Source organism: Suricata suricatta, chromosome 4 (assembly GCF_006229205.1).
Source record: "Suricata suricatta isolate VVHF042 chromosome 4, meerkat_22Aug2017_6uvM2_HiC, whole genome shotgun sequence".
Taxonomy (NCBI): Eukaryota; Metazoa; Chordata; class Mammalia; order Carnivora; family Herpestidae; genus Suricata; species Suricata suricatta.
In genome coordinates, this window is record NC_043703.1 from 51,319,615 (window position 1) to 51,340,753 (window position 21,139).

General features: G+C 37.5%; 1 protein-coding gene across 2 annotated transcripts in view; it reads left to right on the plus strand.

The window, feature by feature from the left end:
• DGKH (diacylglycerol kinase eta) overlaps window positions 1-15,584 on the plus strand; it is an 89,022-nt gene extending 73,438 nt beyond the window's left edge. The window contains exons 24-29 of one of the 2 annotated variants that reach the window (XM_029936675.1): window positions 389-494; window positions 1,528-1,620; window positions 4,342-4,461; window positions 4,787-4,895; window positions 6,575-6,705; window positions 12,767-12,920. In XM_029936675.1, the coding sequence (XP_029792535.1) occupies window positions 389-494; window positions 1,528-1,620; window positions 4,342-4,461; window positions 4,787-4,895; window positions 6,575-6,705; window positions 12,767-12,856 (649 nt within the window). In that variant the 3' untranslated portion in view covers window positions 12,857-12,920. Of the gene's footprint in view, window positions 1-388; window positions 495-1,527; window positions 1,621-4,341; window positions 4,462-4,786; window positions 4,896-6,574; window positions 6,706-12,766 lie in introns of both variants that reach the window. The other variant, XM_029936676.1, reaches the window with a different exon arrangement.
• The last annotated feature ends 5,555 nt before the right edge of the window (window positions 15,585-21,139 follow it).

The following is a 21,139-nucleotide window of genomic DNA, read 5'->3' on the forward strand; positions in this document are numbered from 1 at the left end:
TGTTGTATTTGTTTCTGGTTGAAGCTTCAATGAATAAAAGATTAAGTTTCTGCTCCCTACATTGGGACCTGTCTCACTTTTCATTGATACTTCAAAATGAAGTGTTCCTATATTTTGTTCTTCCAAATAGCACCTCAGCACGTTTATCTGTGATTCTAAGCCTAACTTTTTCTATTAAGATTTTTTTGGTTTAGTATTCTTTGTTGCAGTGGGGTTTGGATTTTTTTTTTTTTAATCTATCCTGAGCACTCGCTAAAAAAAAAATTCCCATAATGACCTTGGCTTTTTTTTACTTGTCTTAGTCTACCACTTCTATACTTCGGAACAATCAGCAATGCTCAAAGGTGGGGGTTTTTTTGTTGTTCATCTGCTTAATTTTTGCTTTCAGGATCTGTGATGCAGCCACGATCCATTGTCTTTTGGAGCAAGAACTGGCCCACGCTGTGAATGCATGCTCCCACGCACTGAATAAAGCCAACCCGCGGTTCCCAGAGGTGAGGAGCTAATGGTAAATTCTCATTCTACAGACTGTTTAGTATTACACATATATTGTGATGCTATAAAATGTGCCACGCCCTTTGAAAAGCATTATACAGTCTGTAGGAGTGTCTGCCAGAAGCTATGGTAAATTTGTGGCCACATTCTTCCTGATTTTTCTTTTCCTGCCATTTTTCCACCCCTACTCTTAAATTCTCTTCTTCCTCCCCCATTTATTCTCTATCGTTTGTTACCTTGCCTCACCTTCCTTCTACTTCAAGCTACTACCATTCCTTATCCTCTCTTTCACCTTCTCCCCTACACCTGATGTAGGGCACACCTAGATACTATGCTTTTTATTAGAGATGTTCATTCATTGTTGAGGTTGTGTACAGCTCTTCCCACTTCATTTGGTTCTACTAAACTGGGATGTTGGTATATCTTTTAATGTAGAGACTACAATTTTGTAATTTCTGTTAGGTTTTTAATGTAAATGTTAATAATAGAAGGGATAGAATATAACTCTATTGAAATGTGATCCACAGTACAAGACTGTAGCATAGAGAAAACTGATAGCATCATTTTATTCTTTTTAATTATTTGATGGAAGTCACCTACATTAATATACAGAGAAGTGCTAATCCTCAAGGTGAAAGTCTAAAAAACAATCTGGTTGGAACTTCTGAGAGTGAAAGTCAATGGGCTGAACTGATTATGATCTGATAATACCCCTTTAAGGCATTGTCTTCTTTGACTTAACTTTTTTGTGGGAATATGTATATGTTGTTGCGATCGGGCACCCATTTGTAGATAGGAGATGTGTATCGGTACAGTTTTGTTTGGTTCTGCGCCGGAAGGATCAGAAGTAGTAATCATACGAAAAATCATGAGTGTGAAGTCATTCAATGATAATACAAATTTGGTAGGCTTTTAAAAACATTTGTGATGTGAATTTATTGGAAGTATAAAACTCAAAGTATTTGCTGATGACTGAATCCCAATTTAATACAGAACTTCTTGTCTTTGATGTGTTGTTGTGTTTCTTCCTAGAGTCTTACAAGAGACACGGCCACTGAAATCGCCGTCAATGTGAAGGCACTGTATAATGAGACAGAATCTTTACTAGTCGGCAGGGTCCCTTTGGTAAGGAGGAAATGACTGATAACACAGGAATGATGCTCAATGTATGGGCCTCCCTTTCAGTCAGGGCACACATTCATCAGATTCCAAGGCAGGAGCAGCCTTCTGGCCTCCATCCTCATAGCTTTCTCTTTACCCGGCTTTTGCCTTCAGATAAGATCATGGCCAGACCGGCCAGTTATGACTCAGGCTGACAGGAAGTTTCCCCTCACACATGCCATCGTGTTTTTATGGAGTTCTGCCCACCCCAGTCAGCTTTGATAGATCAGAGCCTCAGGAGGTGTAGCAGGCCTGCCTCAGGTTCTGGTTAACTCATTCTTTCAGAAAAGTATGGAAATCGTAGGTTTTGTTCCTGAAATTAACATTTGAAATATGATTGGTATGGTTTTTAGATTTGCTGAAAGGGCACCACTTTCTAGACTGCATGTTGCAAGAACTATATTCAAGCACTAGCCCTACCCCTAGATTAACTCCGAGTGGTCCTGGAAATCAAGTTTAGGGCAGGTCTGAATCTTTTCACAGTCCATGAACCTCAAGCGTAAGTGCTATGGCTCCACGGACATCCTGTTTGGTTTGCCCAGAGTCTGACTTGTCTGCCTTTCTTCTCTCACCATTTTCAAATGTTCTAGAATATTGGATCTTCTCGCCACCTACTGTTCACTCGTGGGTTATTTATTCATACATGCTGTTGGAACTGTGTAGAAAGCCTAAATGGATTAGCTATTTTTAATTTTCTTGCAACAATTCTGATTAACTGATCAGTGATGATCTTAAAACATTTCTCTTGATTGTAATTTTATCTCTTGCTTTGGAAAATATACACCTAAATAAAAGTGGTAGTAGAAGTCATTGTATCTGCATAATGGGAAATGGAAGGTGTATCCAGGCTAGCTAGCTAACTAAGTGACTGTGGTTGGAATTTCCGCTTGATTGGGGTCGAAGAGTACCATGGTTGGAGCACCTTTTACTCTGAGAAGAAAAATGTCAAGGATGAATGGCATCCATTGCTCTTACTCACTTCCAGAGTACGCTGAAATACAAATTCCTTGGGTCAGAGGTGGCAGCCGATGCTTTGGCCAGGAAGAAAAACTTTTAGGAAGAAATAATGGTTATCTTTTATGATAAAACCAGTAGAACATTTTACCAGTTCTTGGCATTTCTGTTATTAACCAGAGTCGTCTTGCTGCTTTTCTAAAATTGGTCCAGTGAAATCCAATGAGCTGTGACTTTGGTCCCAATTTTTAGGTGAAGGACATGTATTTTTTGCCTTATTTGAAATATATTTAAGAGAACTTATGATTGACAAGAACTGGAAGCATAACTTATTCTGTATTTTAGTTCTCTACTCTGAAAGGACTCAGTGAGTGTTAGCTGGTTAATATTTATCAGTTAAAAGATGTTAATATAGAAGGACCACCCACACAGACTTTTAAATTATTTCAGTCTGCCTCTGTCATTGTCAAATGTGGGTCTTTGGTTGAAAATGTATACCAGTGAGTTTTCCCATAACCTTTGAGAATATTGATGTGAAAATAGAGTCACTCATATTCAAGATCAACTAAAGTTTACATTTTATTTTTCTTCTAGAATAAATATGCAATACCATTTTATCAATTTTATAGCGCACATATTCTTAGACTCAAAAGAAAGTGGTAAATTTTACACGACAAGCTGGAGAATCTCCAAATTTTTATTAACTGCTAGAAATGGTAGATACCTTGAATAAGAGAAGAGGGAAAAAGAACAACCATAATAAATAAATGACAGTAACATTTTCTCTGGGCTTTCAGTGTAAAATTCTGCCAGCCTATATGTAGATACTCTACAATTTTAAAGTAATTTATGGAGTATTGATTAGCTGGAATAGACCTTAGAAATAATCTTTATACTATTTATTAAGGAAGAAATTAAAACTCTTAAAATCAGTCGTCTTCCTTTGGTTGCATAGTTAGTAACAAGGCCAGGACTAGAATGTAGTCACCTCCCTTCCCGATCTACACATAACAGTGTTTATTTCACCTTTGCTATTGAATTTCTACATGCTTTTTAATAACTGCTTCAAATAAATGGGTAATAGGTGACAAATTAAATTATCTGTAAGGTTTCCAAATCCCCTTCCAGATTTCAGACCATTTAGCTTTTGCCCTTATTTTTACAGTAGCTTTTTGTCAGAAATCTTTCTGAGATTCATGGGTTTTTTTCCCCCCCTTAAACTTATTCTTTGGTTTCTCCAGATTTCTGTAGCAGCCAGTTCTTATGTGACATGTTTTTGACCAAGATTTAAAATAGTGTTATTTGCTTTCGTATTTACCTATGGAAATCAGAAGGATTTCTGCCACAAATAAGCAGAATGTGTGATTACTTACCAGCAAGCAGGAAGAGTGGGTGGATGGATGCATGGTTGGGAAGGGAGGAAGAGGAAAGTATTTACATAGAAAAAAAAAATCAAAAGTGATACTTTTTTTTCTGTGACATTATTAAAATCACACTATTTATATTGTCTTTGGGAAGTATGGATAAATCAATTGAGATTTTTTTAAATGAGCTCAATATAAAATATGTTCATTTTTCTATACTCCTTTATATTACCAACAACAATAACTCAGCCTAGCCTAGTAAGATTTGAGGATGTTCTCTGTAAAAATAAAAAGAGTTCATTCCATCTGAGATTCGTCACTGAGCCTTGTTTTATTTTGGTTTTTTTTTTAACCTGCTGGTATACAGCACTTAGAATCCCCACATGAGGAGCGAGTATCTAATGCCTTACATTCTGTGGAGGTGGAGTTGCAGAAGTTGACAGAGATTCCGTGGCTTTATTATATCTTACACCCCAACGAAGATGAGGTATGTAAAATTTGGCCTGTTCCTTTGTAAGTATAGGCTTTCTGACAATAGAATTTGAAACCGCCTTTTGAAAAAGAGGTATTCCAGGGAAAATGAATTTTGAACGCTGCTTTAAAATGTGCTGCCCTTGAACACGTGAGGAAACGGCTTTTCTCCTCTGGGAATCGGTGCATCTCCGGTAGTACGTAACATTGTGCACTTGTATTTTAAGAAGTCATCAGTTCAGCAGTGTTTTGCATTTATTCCTGCATTGTCTGTAATATCAAAGTGAGTTTTTCTTCTCTTCATGTCCTGAGATCATTCTCTTCTTGCTCAACCCGGATAGGAGCCCCCCATGGACTGCACCAAGAGAAACAGCAGAAGCACAGTATTTCGTATAGTGCCGAAATTTAAAAAGGAAAAGGTTCAGAAACAGAAGACAAGTTCACAGCCTGGTAGGTGATCAGCACTTGAGGGGAAAGTATAACATTATGGAAAAAATAACTTATTAAAGCAGTATCACCAAGGTGAGGAAAATGTTCTGGAACCACTAGGGCCCCTGGGTGGCTCAGTCGGTTAAGTGTCCAACTTTGGCTCAGGTCATGATCTCTCAGTATGTGAGTTCGAACCCCAGGTTGGACAGCTCAGAGCCTGGAGCCTGCTTCTGATTCTGTGTCTCTCTCTCTTTCAGCCCCTCCCCGACTCACACTCTGTCTCTCTCTCAAAAATAAACAAAAATTAAAAATAAATTAAAAAAAAAAAAGAAAATGTTCTGGAACTATCAGTGGTGACCATTGCACATTGCAAATGTACTAAATGCCACTGAACTGTATACCATAAACTGGCTAAAATGGAGAGTTTTATTTTTTGTTCATTTTACCATAATAAATAAATCATTCCCGAGAGAAGTCCAAAAACCAGGAAGAGCCTGTAGTTATGATGCACGCAAGAAAACGGGGTGGTCACTCTGTACGGTGGACATCAGTGCATCTGTTTAGATGGTCTTTTGTCCTCTTTAACAATTCACAGCATCAGGTAATTCAAGGTATCAGGTAATTCAAAGTATAACTTGTTTTTCTTCTTTAAAGTTCAAAACTGAGATTTTGATAAATGAAATCTAGAAAGCTTCACTTACTCTTTTAACTTGCTAAATATATCTACCACCTAAAGTTATGTGTTCTCTTTCTCTTGTTTCAAAGACTTACTATCCCACTTCATCCCCTCAGTAATGACAGTCTGCTGTGACACTTGCATTCTCAAGAGAAGATTAAACTCTGTCTTTTATGTTGTTTGTTGGTTCCCTTTCCACCTTCCCCTAGAAATTAATGTTAATGCTGACAAGTGCGAAAACACCTTCAAGTTCCTTGTATGTGACAGCAGGTGCCTTTCATAATCAAGTCATTTTACAATTCTTCCGAGTTAGCTAACTCCTTTTAAAAAGTGATACATGACCTTACTTTTGACGATCATAGAGTAGCTATTACAAGGGATTTTAAAACCAAATAGGGCAAATAAATAAATTTTAATTCAGCTAAGCAATGTTGAATAAAATATATAAAACCACGATTATCTATATTGAAAAATAACAATCCAACTAATCTTTGCAGTATTGACAGCTTTTAGAGGATTTTAAAATGATCTAACACATTTGGTGCTATAATTATCAATAATTACAACCATAAAAAGTAATAGAATCAATAAAGGCACTACTTGAAGATAGCAAGACCCAAAACAGAAGTTTTTGTAAAATTCAGTACACCATGTCAGATTTTATATTTTAACTAGCATTTGTAGCTCATTAAAACATAACTAATACCATCTGTGGTCTTAAGGACATCATCAGAGCTTATTTCGATCTTGTACTATTGAACCTAATCATGAGAAATACGTTTTTTATTCCTATTGTGTAGTTTGGGTGCCCAGCAGTCAATGTCATTGCCTAGTCAGACCTTTGTGTTGATTGATGGTCTGTAACCTGCATGGGGAAAAAAACGGAATTGGAGTTTTGTTGAAACCTTTAACCTTTCCCTTTGCTAGCACTGCCCGCTGTCTGTTTTGCATCTTTGGCCAACCTTTGCTTTGTACTGCATTGAGCATGTAGAAATTAAGGGGGTTTTGCTCTTAACTTTGTTAGTTCAAAAATGGGGCACAGAGGAAGTTGCTGCTTGGCTGGATCTGCTCAGTTTGGGAGAGTACAAAGACATCTTCATCCGGCATGACATCAGAGGGGCTGAACTTTTGCATCTGGAAAGGCGAGATCTTAAGGTATTTCCTTTGTGCTACTCTTCTGCTTTCGAAAATTTCCTGGCAAAACCGAACCTTTATCCTGCACCTCTTTTGTTATGTGCTTCTAGCTTGGCTTCTGTTATGCAAACGTGCAGTAATCTAATATGCTTTGTCCTGTGGTGGGAGTTCCTCATATGCTTTTTAAACAAGAATGTTGGCAGTATGTTCTATTAAGAATCATTCCCTGATTGTTCTAGCTAAAGCTTAGCATGAAGTTAGTAATTTTTCTCTGCATCCATCCGTATGGCTGTTCCTGTGCTAATATTTCCAAACAGTTCATGTTTCCATCAGCTCATTTTATTGAGTCAGCATGAAAGGTGGTAATTGTTGCTGAAGACCACTTAAAATCTAATCGAAGGCCAGCAACTACAACTTAATTCAAAGTACCAGTAACAAAGTCTTCCTAATGTATGGAACTAAATAAGGGATTTAAGCAGTGGCCACTTAGAGTCCTGTGATTTTTCTTGTGTTTCTGACTGCCCTGTCAGAAGATACGTGAATAACTTCAAATTCAAATACCCTTTCCATGACTTACTGTTAAAATTGTATTATTCTCAAAAATAAATGTATTATTTTCTTTAGTAAGTGAAGTAAAACTATGCTTCACCCTTGCTGGAATGCAGCTGAGAGCCTCTTTGCCATTTACGACAGAGAAAGAAAATCATTCATTAGTGGTATGCAGCAATTCTCCTGTATTTTGGGGGCAGAGACTGCCAATGGCCAAAGTAGAGTATTTTCTTTCTCTCGAGGTTTAGAGTAGAATTTTGTCATGTTATATTTTCTTACCAAACACTGCCATTTTATTTATTTTTTTAATATTTTTAAATTTATTTTTGAGAGACAGAGAGAGAGTGTGAACAGGGGAGGGTTAGAGAGAGAGGGAGACACAGAATCCGAAGCAGGTTCCAGGCTCTGAGCTAGCTGTCAGCACAGAGCCTGATGCGGGGCTCGAACCCACGAACTGTGAGATCATGACCTGGGCCGAAGCCAGAGGCTTAACCGACTTGAGCCACCCATGCACCCCAACACTGCTATTTTAAAATTCCAAGATTGAGTAATAAGAAAGTGACAAAGCCTTGATATATTTTGGCATGATCCCTTTCCTGTAGGCCAGGTTCTGATTCAGATAGAATTATAGTACAATAAATTCCTAACAAATTTGTGAACTGTTGTGCCTTTATAAATACGTTAGCAGAGATCTTTGAACAATGTATGGGTAATCTATAGTCAAACAGTTGTAGCACATTAAAAATGGACAAGATTAAGATTTATATGTAAATGTTTTAAAAAGAATAATAGTAAAGAAATAGATTAATTAATTACCACAGTTGAGAGTCCCAAATCCGGAAAATAACAAAATATACAGTGCTAAAGTTCATAGAGTAAAGGTTGGCTTCAAAATCTGTAATGAGTGCACAAAAAAATAAAGTAAGCATCATTGTATCCAAGGATAGTTTCTCATATCCTTGGCAGGCAGCAATATTTATTGAATTGCTACTGATTGATGCATTATGCCAGTCTCTCTTTACATTTCATTTGCCATGAATAAGCATATTTTGAGGAAAAGACTGTATATGTATATATATAAATATATCTATAAATGCTATATATATATGTATATGTACCTATAAACATACAGATAGACACACACATACACAATGAGTAAAGCAAATATTCGCAGAATGAAAAAACAAAACTCATACACATGCAAAGTCAAAGTTAGAAAGATAGGCCTTGGCTGGAAAAAAGAGTAAGAGTAAAAAGGAAATGGTTAAGAATTCTTTTAGTAAACGCTCTTTAGGTTTTCTACTTTGTTTTTATTATTTTTTTCTTAATTTTATTTTCTTTAATGTTTATTCCTTTTTGAGAGACAGAGAGAGACAGAGCATGAGCGGGGAAGGGGCAGGGAAAGAGGGAGACACAAATTCTGAAGCAGGCTCCAGGCTGTGAGCTCACAAACCATGAGATCGTGCCCTGAGCTGAAGTCAGACGCTTAACCAACTAGGCCACCCAGGTGCCCCTACTTTGTTTTTATTTTTAATACAAACTACATTCTTTCCCTTAAAACTTGTCTTTTGGAAACCTGTATTGACACAGTCCTTTTTAACTCTTTTGGTTCTAAAACAGGGTATGAGGGAATGACAAAAGGAAAATAATTTTACAGAAAGAGCCCGCTATAGGACAAAGCTGTGAAGGTAGAAAATGAGCTCCCCTTTCTCTCTGGGTGTAGCTGTAAGAGGGAGCAGACTCTTTAGAATAAAGTCTACAGATGTTGGTAAAGGATCACCTGCTCCCTGGCAATCTTATCCATTCCCATGGCTTCCCATATGGCCCATGAAGAGGGCAGTGGCTGACAGGGCTGTATTTCCAGCCCTGACCTTATCTGAGAGCTCTAGGATGGTATCACCAGTTCTACTTGAAACTTGCCTATCACACCGAGGCCTTCACAAGTCAGAAACCACACCTCGGTTCTCCTGACCCGCCCCAGCCCTGCCCCTTCTCCCCTTCTCCAGTGTTCTACAACTTAGTCTCCTGACCCGCCCCAGCCCTGCCCCTTCTCCAGTGTTCTACAACTTAGTCTCCTGACCCGCCCCAGCCCTGCCCCTTCTCCACTGTTCTACAACTTAGTCAGTCATCCCTCTCTCTCTCCAGGCTTTCAAGTCAGAGACACCCACAGTCCTCCTCAACACCTTCCTCTCCCTTAACCTTTCCCCTTAACTGATTAAGCCCGTCACCAAGGCAGGTTTCCAATCTCTATCCATTTCTCTTTCTGCCTTCTTCAGTCCCGCCCCATGGTGCGGCGGCTCACCTGTGTAAGGTCTGTCGTTCCTGACTGCCCTTCCCGCGGCTACCCTTGCTCTCCGGGTGCATTATCCACACCAAGACCAGAGTGATAGCTTACCATCGGATGTACCACCTTTCAGGGACTTCCATTTCTATTAGAATAAACGCTTGTATCATTGTGAGACCTGCAAGACCCTGCCTATTTATTTAACCTGCTGTGGAGTCACTGGTCCCTCGCTGGGCTCTCCTCCGTCCTCCCTGGCCATATTCCATTTGCTTAAAAATACTAAATTCTCCCTCACCTTTAGGGGCACCCCTGCTGCTCTCACACACCTGCTTCGCCCACTACCCCTCACCTGGCTAACTCTTGCTCAGAATTTGGCTCAAGTGTTACTTTCTTATTAGCAAGACAACTAGAGATAGCAATGTGGCCTCGTAAAGGTGAGAAAGGAAGAATATTTCTAAGGTGCTTCAGCAGACAAATAAACTGATTGCATTATTTCCCCTCCAGGAAGGCAGTAGGCAAAAGTGAGGGACACAAAGAAAATGGTAAAGGTGCAGTGGGTTTTGTGTGGTTGGCTTTTGTTTTTTTGTTTTTTTTGGTTTTTTTATCCATTTAGAAAGATGCATATGTGTGGCTACAAAGGTAACTGAATTCCTACAAAGTATGTTTTTGCCAAATCAGGCCTATTCATCCAAATAAAGAAAAGACCACTAATACAGAAAATGAAAAAAAAAATTAAGAAACCTGTAACAGATGTCACAGCATAACTTTATCACAGCCTCATTCTGAGACGACATAAGAGTATTGAACTCAACATGAAGAAATTACAGCTAGAAGTTAGTGTAACTGTATGGAGAACATTCATCTGATTACACCGAAATGCTAATTCTGAATAAAGCCTTCCTCTCCCAGAGAAGTTTTTATTCTCGAGAACACAATGTGCATATGGCCTGAAATAAAATATTTAATATTAAATGTATTTTTTAATGTCTTTATTTATTTTTGAGAGAGCACATGAGCAAGAGAGGGGCAGAGAGAGAGGGAGACATAAGATCCCAAGCAGGCTTCAGGCTCTGAGCTGTCAACACAGAGCCCGATGTGGGGCTTGAACTCACAAACCATGAGATCACTACCTGAGCCAAAGTTGGATGCTCAACCGACTGAGCCACCCAGGCGCCCCCGTATTAAATGACTTTCTTAATCATATAACTATCACAAAGCAGAAAGAATATTTAAATATCCCACTCAAATAAAAGAATCTAAATGCAACTATAAATGCATTTATATTTCAAATTTGGGGAGCAGGCGCTGCTATCTTTCTTTAGGGTTTGGTCTTGCTTCTGAGTCTGCTATTTTAGCACATGCTCAGGAAACATGTAGCCACCTTAAGACTAGTTCTGAATGACCTGGTGTTGGGGTCCCTGGGTGGCTCGGTCAGTTAGGCATCGGACTTCAGCTCAGGTCATGATCTCACGGTTTGTGAGTTCAATCAAGCCCCACATCAGGCTCTGTGCTGACAGTGCAGAGCCTGGGCCTGGTTTGGATTCTGTGTCTCCCTCTCTCTCTGCCCCTCCCCCACCCCTGCTCATACTCTGTCTTTCTCTATCTCTCAAAAATAAACATTTAAAAAAATGAATGACCTGGTGGCATATGAGAAAATATTTTTCAGTATCAGTAACATATTGTAGATGTATGACCCAGAAATTATCTCAAGCTTGTAAAGAATGCTTACTGTAGAAAATATATTTCCTAGAAAGATTCAAAATTTTCAGTAAAAAAAAAATGTGTCAGTAGCATTGCTGCTCTAAAATTCAAAGAGCCCATAAAGTATATGGAAGAGAGAGCACATGTATGCACACACTTAAAATGCTCTGATCTATTTCATTTAAAGCTTAAAAATAAATAATGCTCTTAGCCTATGAAATAGAATGGATATTTGGAATCTTTATCTTCTCAGACACATGATTTTGTGGTACCTATAATCCTATTTTCTAGGCTACTTTGGAAGCCATCTTTTTGCTAATTTTCAAATATACCAGACCCTCTGTTTTATACAGAATTTGACTTCACCTATTAGCAAATTGATCATGTCCATTACACTTAAATTAATTATAGGGGTGGGTGCCTGGGTGGCTCAGTCAGTTAAGCATCCATCTCTGGATTTCAGCTGAGGTCATGAGCTCAAGTTTCATGAGTTAGAGCCCCACATCGGGCTCTGTGCTGACAGTGTGGAACCTGTTTGGGATTCTCTCTCCCTCTCTCTCTGCCCCTCAACTGCTCACTTGCCCTCTCTCTTTCTCCCTCTTAAAATAAATAAACATTTTTTGATTAAAAAAAAAAGATAGAAAGAAAAGCTAATTAAACAAAAAAGAAAGTACAGGGTTTGGAGGTCTTCACCCTTGCCTTTAGTTTTTCGGGTAGTGAACATCATGGCTGTCTTGTGTACATCTCCTTCATTCCTGCCACAGGTATCTCTTTGCCAGGTGCCTGCTGTGTGCTGCACACCCCAGAACCATCCTCCACTTCTGAAAGCTAAATCTTGAATTCTTGGCTCTTTATAGGAAGACAGTTCTGTAGGAAACAAGGAGAGTTCTGAAGAAAAGGAGCCATAAGTGTTTTGATGAAAAGCATCAACCCACAGATAGCTACGTTTCTGTAATTTTTTATACTTCTGCATTACAAAGTAGAAAGAATATTTAAATAGTCCACTCAAATCAGGTGTAACTATAGATGCATTTAAATTCCAAATTTAGGTGGTGGCCACTGATATCTTTCTTTAGGATTAGGCTTTACGTTTAAGCTTACTACTTTAGGAACGACATGTATGGGTGCCTTAAGACTAATTGTGGATGCTCTGATGTCACATGTCACTTTTCCCCAAGTTCCCAAAAGAACCTGTGTTTTAAAAAACAAAAAACAGGAAAAGGGGAAACTAATGTTGACTCTTGAAGAACTGTATTGTATGTAATTTATGATAGTGTTTCATTTACGAGTTTGTGTAGGATGTGATTTTTTTTTTTACTGGTTGGTCATTTTTGCTTTATGAATTGATTTTTATAGTTTTTGCTTCCTTTATCATTGATTATAAACTAAAATAAATGAACTGGGTGCTAATTATACTAATTGCTGGTGAAATATGTAAACCTCAGTCTTCTCTGGTCAATAAACTTCTCTCTTTTCCTTCTCTTTCTTGTTTCTTTTTCTACCTCTTTCTTTCCTTCTTTCTTTCTTTCTTTTTTTTTTTTTCCCCAGGACCTGGGGATAATGAAAGTGGGTCATATGAAGCGAATTCTCCAGGGAATTAAAGAGCTTGGAAGGAGCACTCCTCAGTCTGAGGTGTAATCACACTGGTGCTATTCCTTGGAAGGGAAGTAATTGCTACTTAATACAAAACTCTTGGAAGCGATTGTCTGTTTTTGTAGTTTTCTGCCTAGAAAAGTAAGCACCACTGGGCACCTCTATGGCTTGATATTTTGCTGTGCGTGAAAATTTTGGTTTGAGGTATTAGAAAACATTTTTGTGCCAAAAAAATACATTCCACAAAGCCATTTTCTTACTGTGCAAACTTGACACGTTCAAATATGCTCATATAAGTAAGAAGGTAGGAGGAATCTGAGACAATTGCATAGTCTAAAAGGTAGAAACGTTTACTTTCCTAAAACCTGGTCAGATGGAATGTTCTTACTATGTGACTGCGTAACAATATGTGGCTAAAACTTACTAGGTTTCACTATTGGAGGCCTTGGCTTCTTCCTTAAAGCCACTGGCTAGGAGATAAAGATATAAATTAAGCTGTGTTCTGAATGTTAGATGGGCATCACATCAGATTCCTAGCATTCGATGGTCATAGAATATGGTTAAAACCCCTCAAATATTATGGATGAATGCAAACCTTAATGCACGACATTCCTGCCTGAATTGTCTTTCTTTTTCTTGCATGTCACATGTAATATTGTAAAACTTGGCTTCAATGTCAGTTTTAATGTAATTTAATTTATTACTCTCTAAATACCTTTTTGTTGCTTCAAGGCACTTTTCTGTTCTTTGATGTGGGATTTTTGGATAAATGTTCTGTATCTGAGAATTTGTGAACATGTGTCTGTGCTATAATCAACAAGTGATACACATTTTATGCAAGCCAGTTTTATGTCACTCTATTATCAACATTAGGTATGCACATTAGGAAATTTTTCAAAAAAGTACATGTTCTGTTGCTGAACAAATCTGCTTACAGCTTCCCAAACCAAAATTCCCACATTTCGTTCTTATTTTTGGTTTTAATTTAGTATTTATTTAATAATCTGTTTGCATTTATACTATAGTGGGCTGTTGCCACCCAGGAGTTTTGCAGAGGTCTCAGCTGGGATTTTTATACTGATTGTACGCTGATAAGTCACCCAGACTTACCCACTAGCTAGCGTGACTACTGACTCAACTTCCCAACAAGAGAGTTACATTTTTTCTTAAGGGCTTTTATCTCACTTAATTCTTCTACCATTATTGCTATTATCTCACTGAATTCTTATATCAAGTAGATATTATTTTCCTTTTTCTAAACCACTATGCTTCAATGTAGCTCATTAGGAGTCAACATGACACTTATCAGATCTCTGAAAGCCAAAGGCAGATGTGTTAAAAAGTCACAAAAATACCCTCAAACCATCTTTCTTTAGATATTACGTACCAAAAATTAATTGTAATATTTAAAAATCTCCTGTATAAGAGAAGGAAACAGGGTATTGACCCAGTGGTGACAATTTTCATGAAGTAGCCTTCTAAGCAGATCCTCAGTAGATACACACACACATATACATGTACACATATATGTGCCTATACACATATATGCATTTATATGTATATTCATAATACATACAATCTTGAAACATACTCTCGATATTTTCTAGACAATTAATTTGCCAAACACTTAATGAGAAATATTGACAGGAAAGCATTTAAAATGAACTGTTGTCAGACATACTTTAATTTTAGCAAAGAAGTTTAAATATTTGACATGTTATTTATAAATTGGACATTTAACTGCTACTAAGCATCACAAAATTAAAGCATCTTAAAAATAAATGAGCCTGGTGGGTTCCTGACCAAGTATGTCTGCCTATATATTCTACCTGTTTAAGTTGTGAATAAATAGAAATTTTTCAAAGGAAATTATATCAGGTAGCATGCAAGACTACAAAGCCACCACTTAGTAAATGTAATGTTTCCCCCACCAAAGGGCTTCTATTCCAGTCCCTTATAACCCCCCCCCCCCCTGCAAAGCTGTCCTGCTCTTCCAGGCATTTCCTTGTGAAATTAAAATAGAGATGCCAGAGTCTCAGAATTCTGCCAAGGTCACAGATGCCTGTCCAGCTCTAACAAAATAAGGAAATGTAGGCTCAAAGAGGCATGGAACTCAAGAATGAATTAATATAAAAATCTTTATTGATTTCCACTCACCCAAAATACCCCTTTGCCAATAGAAAAAATGTAAGCTATTACATGTTCAGAATTTGAGAGTAAAATGTCAATGATTTGTTGATCTTTTTACTCTTAGGTAATTACTCTTTATCTGTGCTGTAAAATCTCAGTTAATAGACTCATGAGTTAACTAGAGTTTTCCTGCAGATGGCTTTTGGATGAGGGAAATCCTTTAAAATAATTATTTCGGTGTCTTTTTTTTCTTTTTGTCGTTAAATAAGAGCAGTCTTCCCTGTATGCTTTGCCCGTGCTTGGCTGTGTAGGGCCCACGTGACTTTACCCACACCTGTTTGCCGAGATGGTGTCCTCAGAGCCTCCTTGGGCCCCTGTCAGCAGCACAGAGGAGCCAGCTTCTTATAGTAGATGGAGCTACAAATAGAAAGTAGAAAGAGCTTCTCCCTGGGAGGCGATCACCGCTCAAGGGAGTGCAGGTGTGGTCTCTGTACCCTGATCCAATCAGAAGCTGAGGTGGGAAGCTTAAGCCTGCCCTTGACTGCCAGCCATAACCGCACTGGTCCTCCCGGCTGTGCTCTCCCGCACCTCGATAATTTCTGGAACTGTCCTGTTCCTTCCAGTCTTATTTCCCTGAGGAAGAACTTGCTTTTTTTTTTTTTAAGATTTTATTTTTCAGTAATCTCCCTATGCAACATGGGGCTTGACTCAACCCTGAGACCAAGAGTCACATGCTAGAGTGACTGAGCCAGCCAGGAATTCCAAAACTTGCTTTTCAAGGGGGAAAGGGACAGGGTCAGACCTAAGTAATATTTCAAAGGACTCAATTCTTCCCCTCAGTGTTATTCCACCTCCCTTTCTGAGTTTCCTTCCCAGTTCCCAGCCTTTCATTCCCCACTGCCCAAGGCAGTGACAGTTGCTCAAATTCTTACTTCTCTCCGTGTGTTACCCTTTCCTCATCAGCTCTCCCCCACAGCATGACTGCTTTCACCTCTCTCCACTTGAGTGCCTGTTGTGGATCCTCTGAGCAAAGTGCTAGGAAGAAAACAATTTAAAGAAAACTAATTTTACAGTTTACATTCTAGAAAAGGAAACTTGCTAATCTAAATGAACTGATGGGTTAGATAATTTGGGGACTGTGATTTAGATTGTTCTGGCTAAGAAGAGATGACCTGTGAATGTTAAGGCCCTTGCTGTCCAATATTGTAGGCACTAGCCACATGTGGCTATTTAAATTTACATTAATTCAATTAGAAAGTTAATTTCACTGTTGCACCAGCCGCGTTTCAAGTGCACAGTAACTATAATAGACAGTACAGGTGTTGAACATTTTCATCATTGCAAAAATTCTACTGGACAGCACTGGTCTAGATCATTGTTACTCAGCTGTGGTCCCTGGGCCAGCAGCATCCGTACCACCAGGGAGCTTATACAAATGCAGAATCTCAGGTCCCCTCCAGACCTACTGAATTTCTTTCTTCCTTGTAAACAAGATTTGGTGGTGATTAGCACTGGCTTAGCCACATTTTATCCCTTCCAGATATTAGGGATCTGAATTCTTCAAAAAGTCTTTGACTAGCTCACTTCCCAACCCACTACTTCCTAGAAATCCCACAAATGAACTTTAACTCATTCGTCGCCTTCATTAAGTTTTCTTCTCAATGCTTATTCCTAATTCTGGTTCTAGATAAACCCTACCTACCCAAGGGTTATATTTTGGTAGCTAAGATAGAACAGGGATAGGCTGACCGATGTAGCTGGCCTCTCTCCAGCTCCCCACCTCACTCTGAGGTCACCAACAATCTGCATTTGCTTCGTTTCTTGCTAATGTCGCATTCTCATTTGTTCACAGCTTAGTCACAGGGAACATTTCAGAAGAATATGTACTGAGATAAGTAAAGACCGGGTCAGTCTCCTACAGCTTGTACGTTTCACTTTCTCTTATGAGCAGATTATGCTGTTGACATAGTCCATGCTTGAGGATACAAACAGCACATTCATATTAAATGAACCAGTAGGAGTGGAGGAAAAAAAAGAACCAAAATGATTCCAAGTAAACTGAATGTGGCATAAAAGCCCTCAGAGAAGGTGTATTTTGTTGGACTTTTTTTTTATTAATGCTAATTTATCTTGACTTTTAGACAGTTATTAATTCCTTAAAATAGTACCTGAGATATAGCATACTTTTGATCCTCAAAATATAAATTATTTAATTCTGTAATAAGCTCTTTCCCAATGATTTATTGTCAATAAACCTTCACTCGATAATTTTTACATATTGATATCATTTACCAAAACATTACTGGCTATAGATTCTTTAGCTAATTTTAATGAATACAGAGGGCACCACTTGAGTCTTGATAGAAGTCTTTTTAAACAGGAATCAAGAAAGAAAATATTCATGCAAAGCTATGACTTAGAAAATTACAGTGCAAACTTCTATATATATCATTTCTAAAGCACACTGTCCATTGTCTGACTGAGCTCACAACACAGTGGACTCTCATGTTCTACAGATGTGAATCCTGCAAGGAATTAGTTTTTCACTAAAGGTCTATAAACGTTATGTCTCTCAACTTTGACATTTAGGATCTCTCCTGCCCTCTCCCCACAAAGTGAACTCAGCCTGCATTTTTCAGTTGCAAGCTGGGTAAATCCATGGGTTCAGAGTTTGATAATAATATAAGTGGCATTTTAAAGCACAAAGTTTTTAAAATCAGTTGAAAAGAGTGAAAAGTGAAGATTCCTCAAATACTATTGGTTGGTGGAATCACCTCCTTGGGCAGTTCCCCCAGGACTAGGTAGCCACACCTTCCCCCTCCGCTTCCCCTTGCCAAGGGCCACGCATCTACTTTGGCATCTCTCAGGTGGCTTTTGTACAGGTAACAGGATGGCTTTGCAATAGTATGCCTTCCTTAAGAAACCCCAAAACTTCAAAAAGGCAAAGATTATTAGTTTTTATACCACCCAAAACATTCTTTACCTTTATCATTGTTCCTCTGCATTATTGTCTCCAAATTTTGTTGAGAGACATTTCTATTAGAAGAAAAAACTATAAATGTTTATCATTACAGAGAACAGAGAGATAAAAGACAGCTGGACTGTACCTATTTGTATACTTCTTTCTGTTATTTTCAGGAAAACAAGTTTAACAGTAACTGAGACTTCATTAAGTGACAATGTTTAAGATAAAAATCCATATTACTACTGTAGACAGACCGTTTGATTCACCTTATGTAACTAAGATATTCTATTTACATATATTTATATCTTCTCTTAATTTTTATGCACATCCAAGTTTAAGTTGGAAAAATAGAAACCAAGCCACCACTTAAAAGCTATTAAAAACTCCACCTAAAATATTTCCTTTTAGCTAAAAGTTATTTATTGTATAGGAATTTATAAATAGCCTGGGTATTTCATAGGAACTGCATTTCAAGAGTAAATTAACTGTACCTAAAAGAACATAGGGATACTTTTAAAATGCATTAAGATAAGTTTCATATTCCATTGATGATGCTGTTGAAGTAGGATAATGCAGTTAGATAAACAAGCTAAAAAGAAACAAGAATATATTTTGTGGTCCTTACTGTTTGCACTATTGTTTACCACAGGTCAACCGTATCTAGTTGTACATTCTAAGTATTAAGCTGATATGTAGCTAAAGATTTCTTACAGTTCTGGTAACTGGTAATTAGTGCTGTGAAAGGTTTTGGTATTGTAACATTCCCAGTTTTGTGAGTTATATATTGTATATTGAAGATGGTTAATAAATTGGAGTAATATATTTACCTAGAGCTGGGAAGATATGATAATTTCAAATCTTCACGTAAGTTGTATCGGATTTGTTTCTTCCTCTTAAGTGAGACAAAAGTCTCACTTTTATGTTAAAATGTCTATTTATACAACAGGTTTCTCCTTTTACTGGTTTTGTTAATTTTCATATTAAAGTTTTTCTTATCTTTTGATACCAAACTAATTGTCATGCTGGTTATTCAAACTGCCAAGATGTATTTTATTTTAGTTTGCAGGAATTTTTGGCAGACAAAATATTTATTAACAAACCAGCTCTGTATATTTTGTGGCCTCAGAGGCGAGAATTTTACCTTTGAATCCCTGTGCGAGGCTGTATGCCTATCGACAAAGTCAGTAATAAGACAGTATTACTTGTGCTCTTCAGGAGAAGGTCTCCTCAAGTTGTATAAATCAGTGCATTTATTTATTATGTTGTGAAATTTAATCTTTATACAAAATGCATATTCTAGCTCTTTTCTTTGTTACTGCTGTTGCTTAGGCTACAATAGCTCTGTTAATGATTTACTACATACTTGAAGTACTCATTTCTGTCAAACAGATGCCCAATATTTTTTCTTAAAAAAATGATTTTTTTTACCATCATAGGTAACTGAATAGTAACAGAGACTTTGTTAAAAAAAATAATTTGCATATTTAAAATAAATATGGAAAAAGGCATAAAGCCAAAATAAAATCACCAATATTAAGAATTCAATGTGACCAAGGGATTCACTGTGCTATATTTTGCCAATATATATTTTATCTTCAAGTCAGAACTTCTTTCCTCTGATAAACTTTCCATTTTTCTTTCAAAAGAGATCTCTGCGATAGTATGCCAATGGAACACTCAACTGAACATTGAGATTCTTGAACCCCCCAAATATCATGTACTTCAAGGGGCCAGCTTTAGATTCCAGGCTGAATATTTTTAAACGGATGTTTGCATTTGACTCCTGTATACTTTGCACATAATAACTGCGATGGCTATGTGCTTTGTTTGTTTCTGTCAATTAAGTCAGTGGGGTTTGAATTGAGGTATTTTTCCCCGTTTTTATTTTTTTTATTTGTTTTTAATTAAATAGTTTATTACCAAGTTGATTTCCATATAACACCCACTGCTCTTTGCCACAAGCGCCCCCTCCATGACCATCATTTCCCTTCCCCTCCCGCCCTCCCTCTTCAGCCCTTGAATTGAGTTTTCAGTTATTTTTGTTTAAAAAAAAAAAATCTTTGTTCAACCCTTTAAAACACTAGAAACTTAAAACTTAGAGTATAACCTACCAACCAGAATAAAATCACATGTTCTGACTTAAGGTGAGGCAATGTTGTATACCAAAGAAACCAATTTAACAAGCCCTAAATTCAACCATTTTATTGTTACAGTGTGAGCAATAGGTGAATTGTGAACTATTTAAGAACGATAGTAGGAGATTACAAAGTTACTATAATTTTAAAGATATAGAGTTTTATATTAATTTTACTGTTGTATAAGCAATGACTAAAGGCAGGAAAAATATATGAGAAATATTATATAGAAATATAGAAACATTATAAAGAAAATGGAGCTTGAGCTGGTAATTTGGTAAAGATTTGGAAATGAATAGTTTGAACATAGATATGGTAGAAACACTGAACACGTGTTTGATGTCTAGTAGGCATAATACCACAAAAACCAAAAAGGTTACTCCGATGATGTCTGAGCCTGTATCTTCATGTCACCAAAATAGCCAGTGAATTCAGGGAATTCATTCTACTGTTGCAATTTAGAAGTCATTTCAGCAGATAGTTTGGATGACCTCTTTATTTATTACAAAGCAAGTGGCTGTGCTTTGTCAACTTTGTGATTGACCGAGGGAGAATGGATCAGAAGGACTTAGCTAGTTCCTATAGAATATTTATAAATGTGGATCACACATACCACACAGGTTAAAGAGATTTTCATGAACTGGCTAAGCCTTGAGATTTGTTAGCAGTGATAGATTTTCCTTTTATTTGAAACAACAAAAGATTGTTAAAATTCACAATAGTATAAACAACTGAATTATATGATTCTGGAGATGGATATGTGGTTTAGACTTATTTGGTTCTGTAATTGACTCTGGCACTAAGTTTTTACAAACTATATATGTTTTGGTGTTTCAGTTTTCCCAGTTAGAAATGGCACTCAAAATTATCAATTATAAATACTTGGTAATTCTTCTTTTACAGAAGAAATTACGGAAGTGTGAATCATTCTTAAATTTACCAACTCTTTTCTTTTTAAGTGTATTTATTTTGAGAGGACAGAGAGAGTGAGTGGCGGGAGGATAGGGATCCGAAACGGGCTCCACTCTGACAGCAGAGAGTCCGATTCGGGGCTCAAACTCCCAAGCTGCGAGATTATGACTTGAGCTGAAGTCAGAG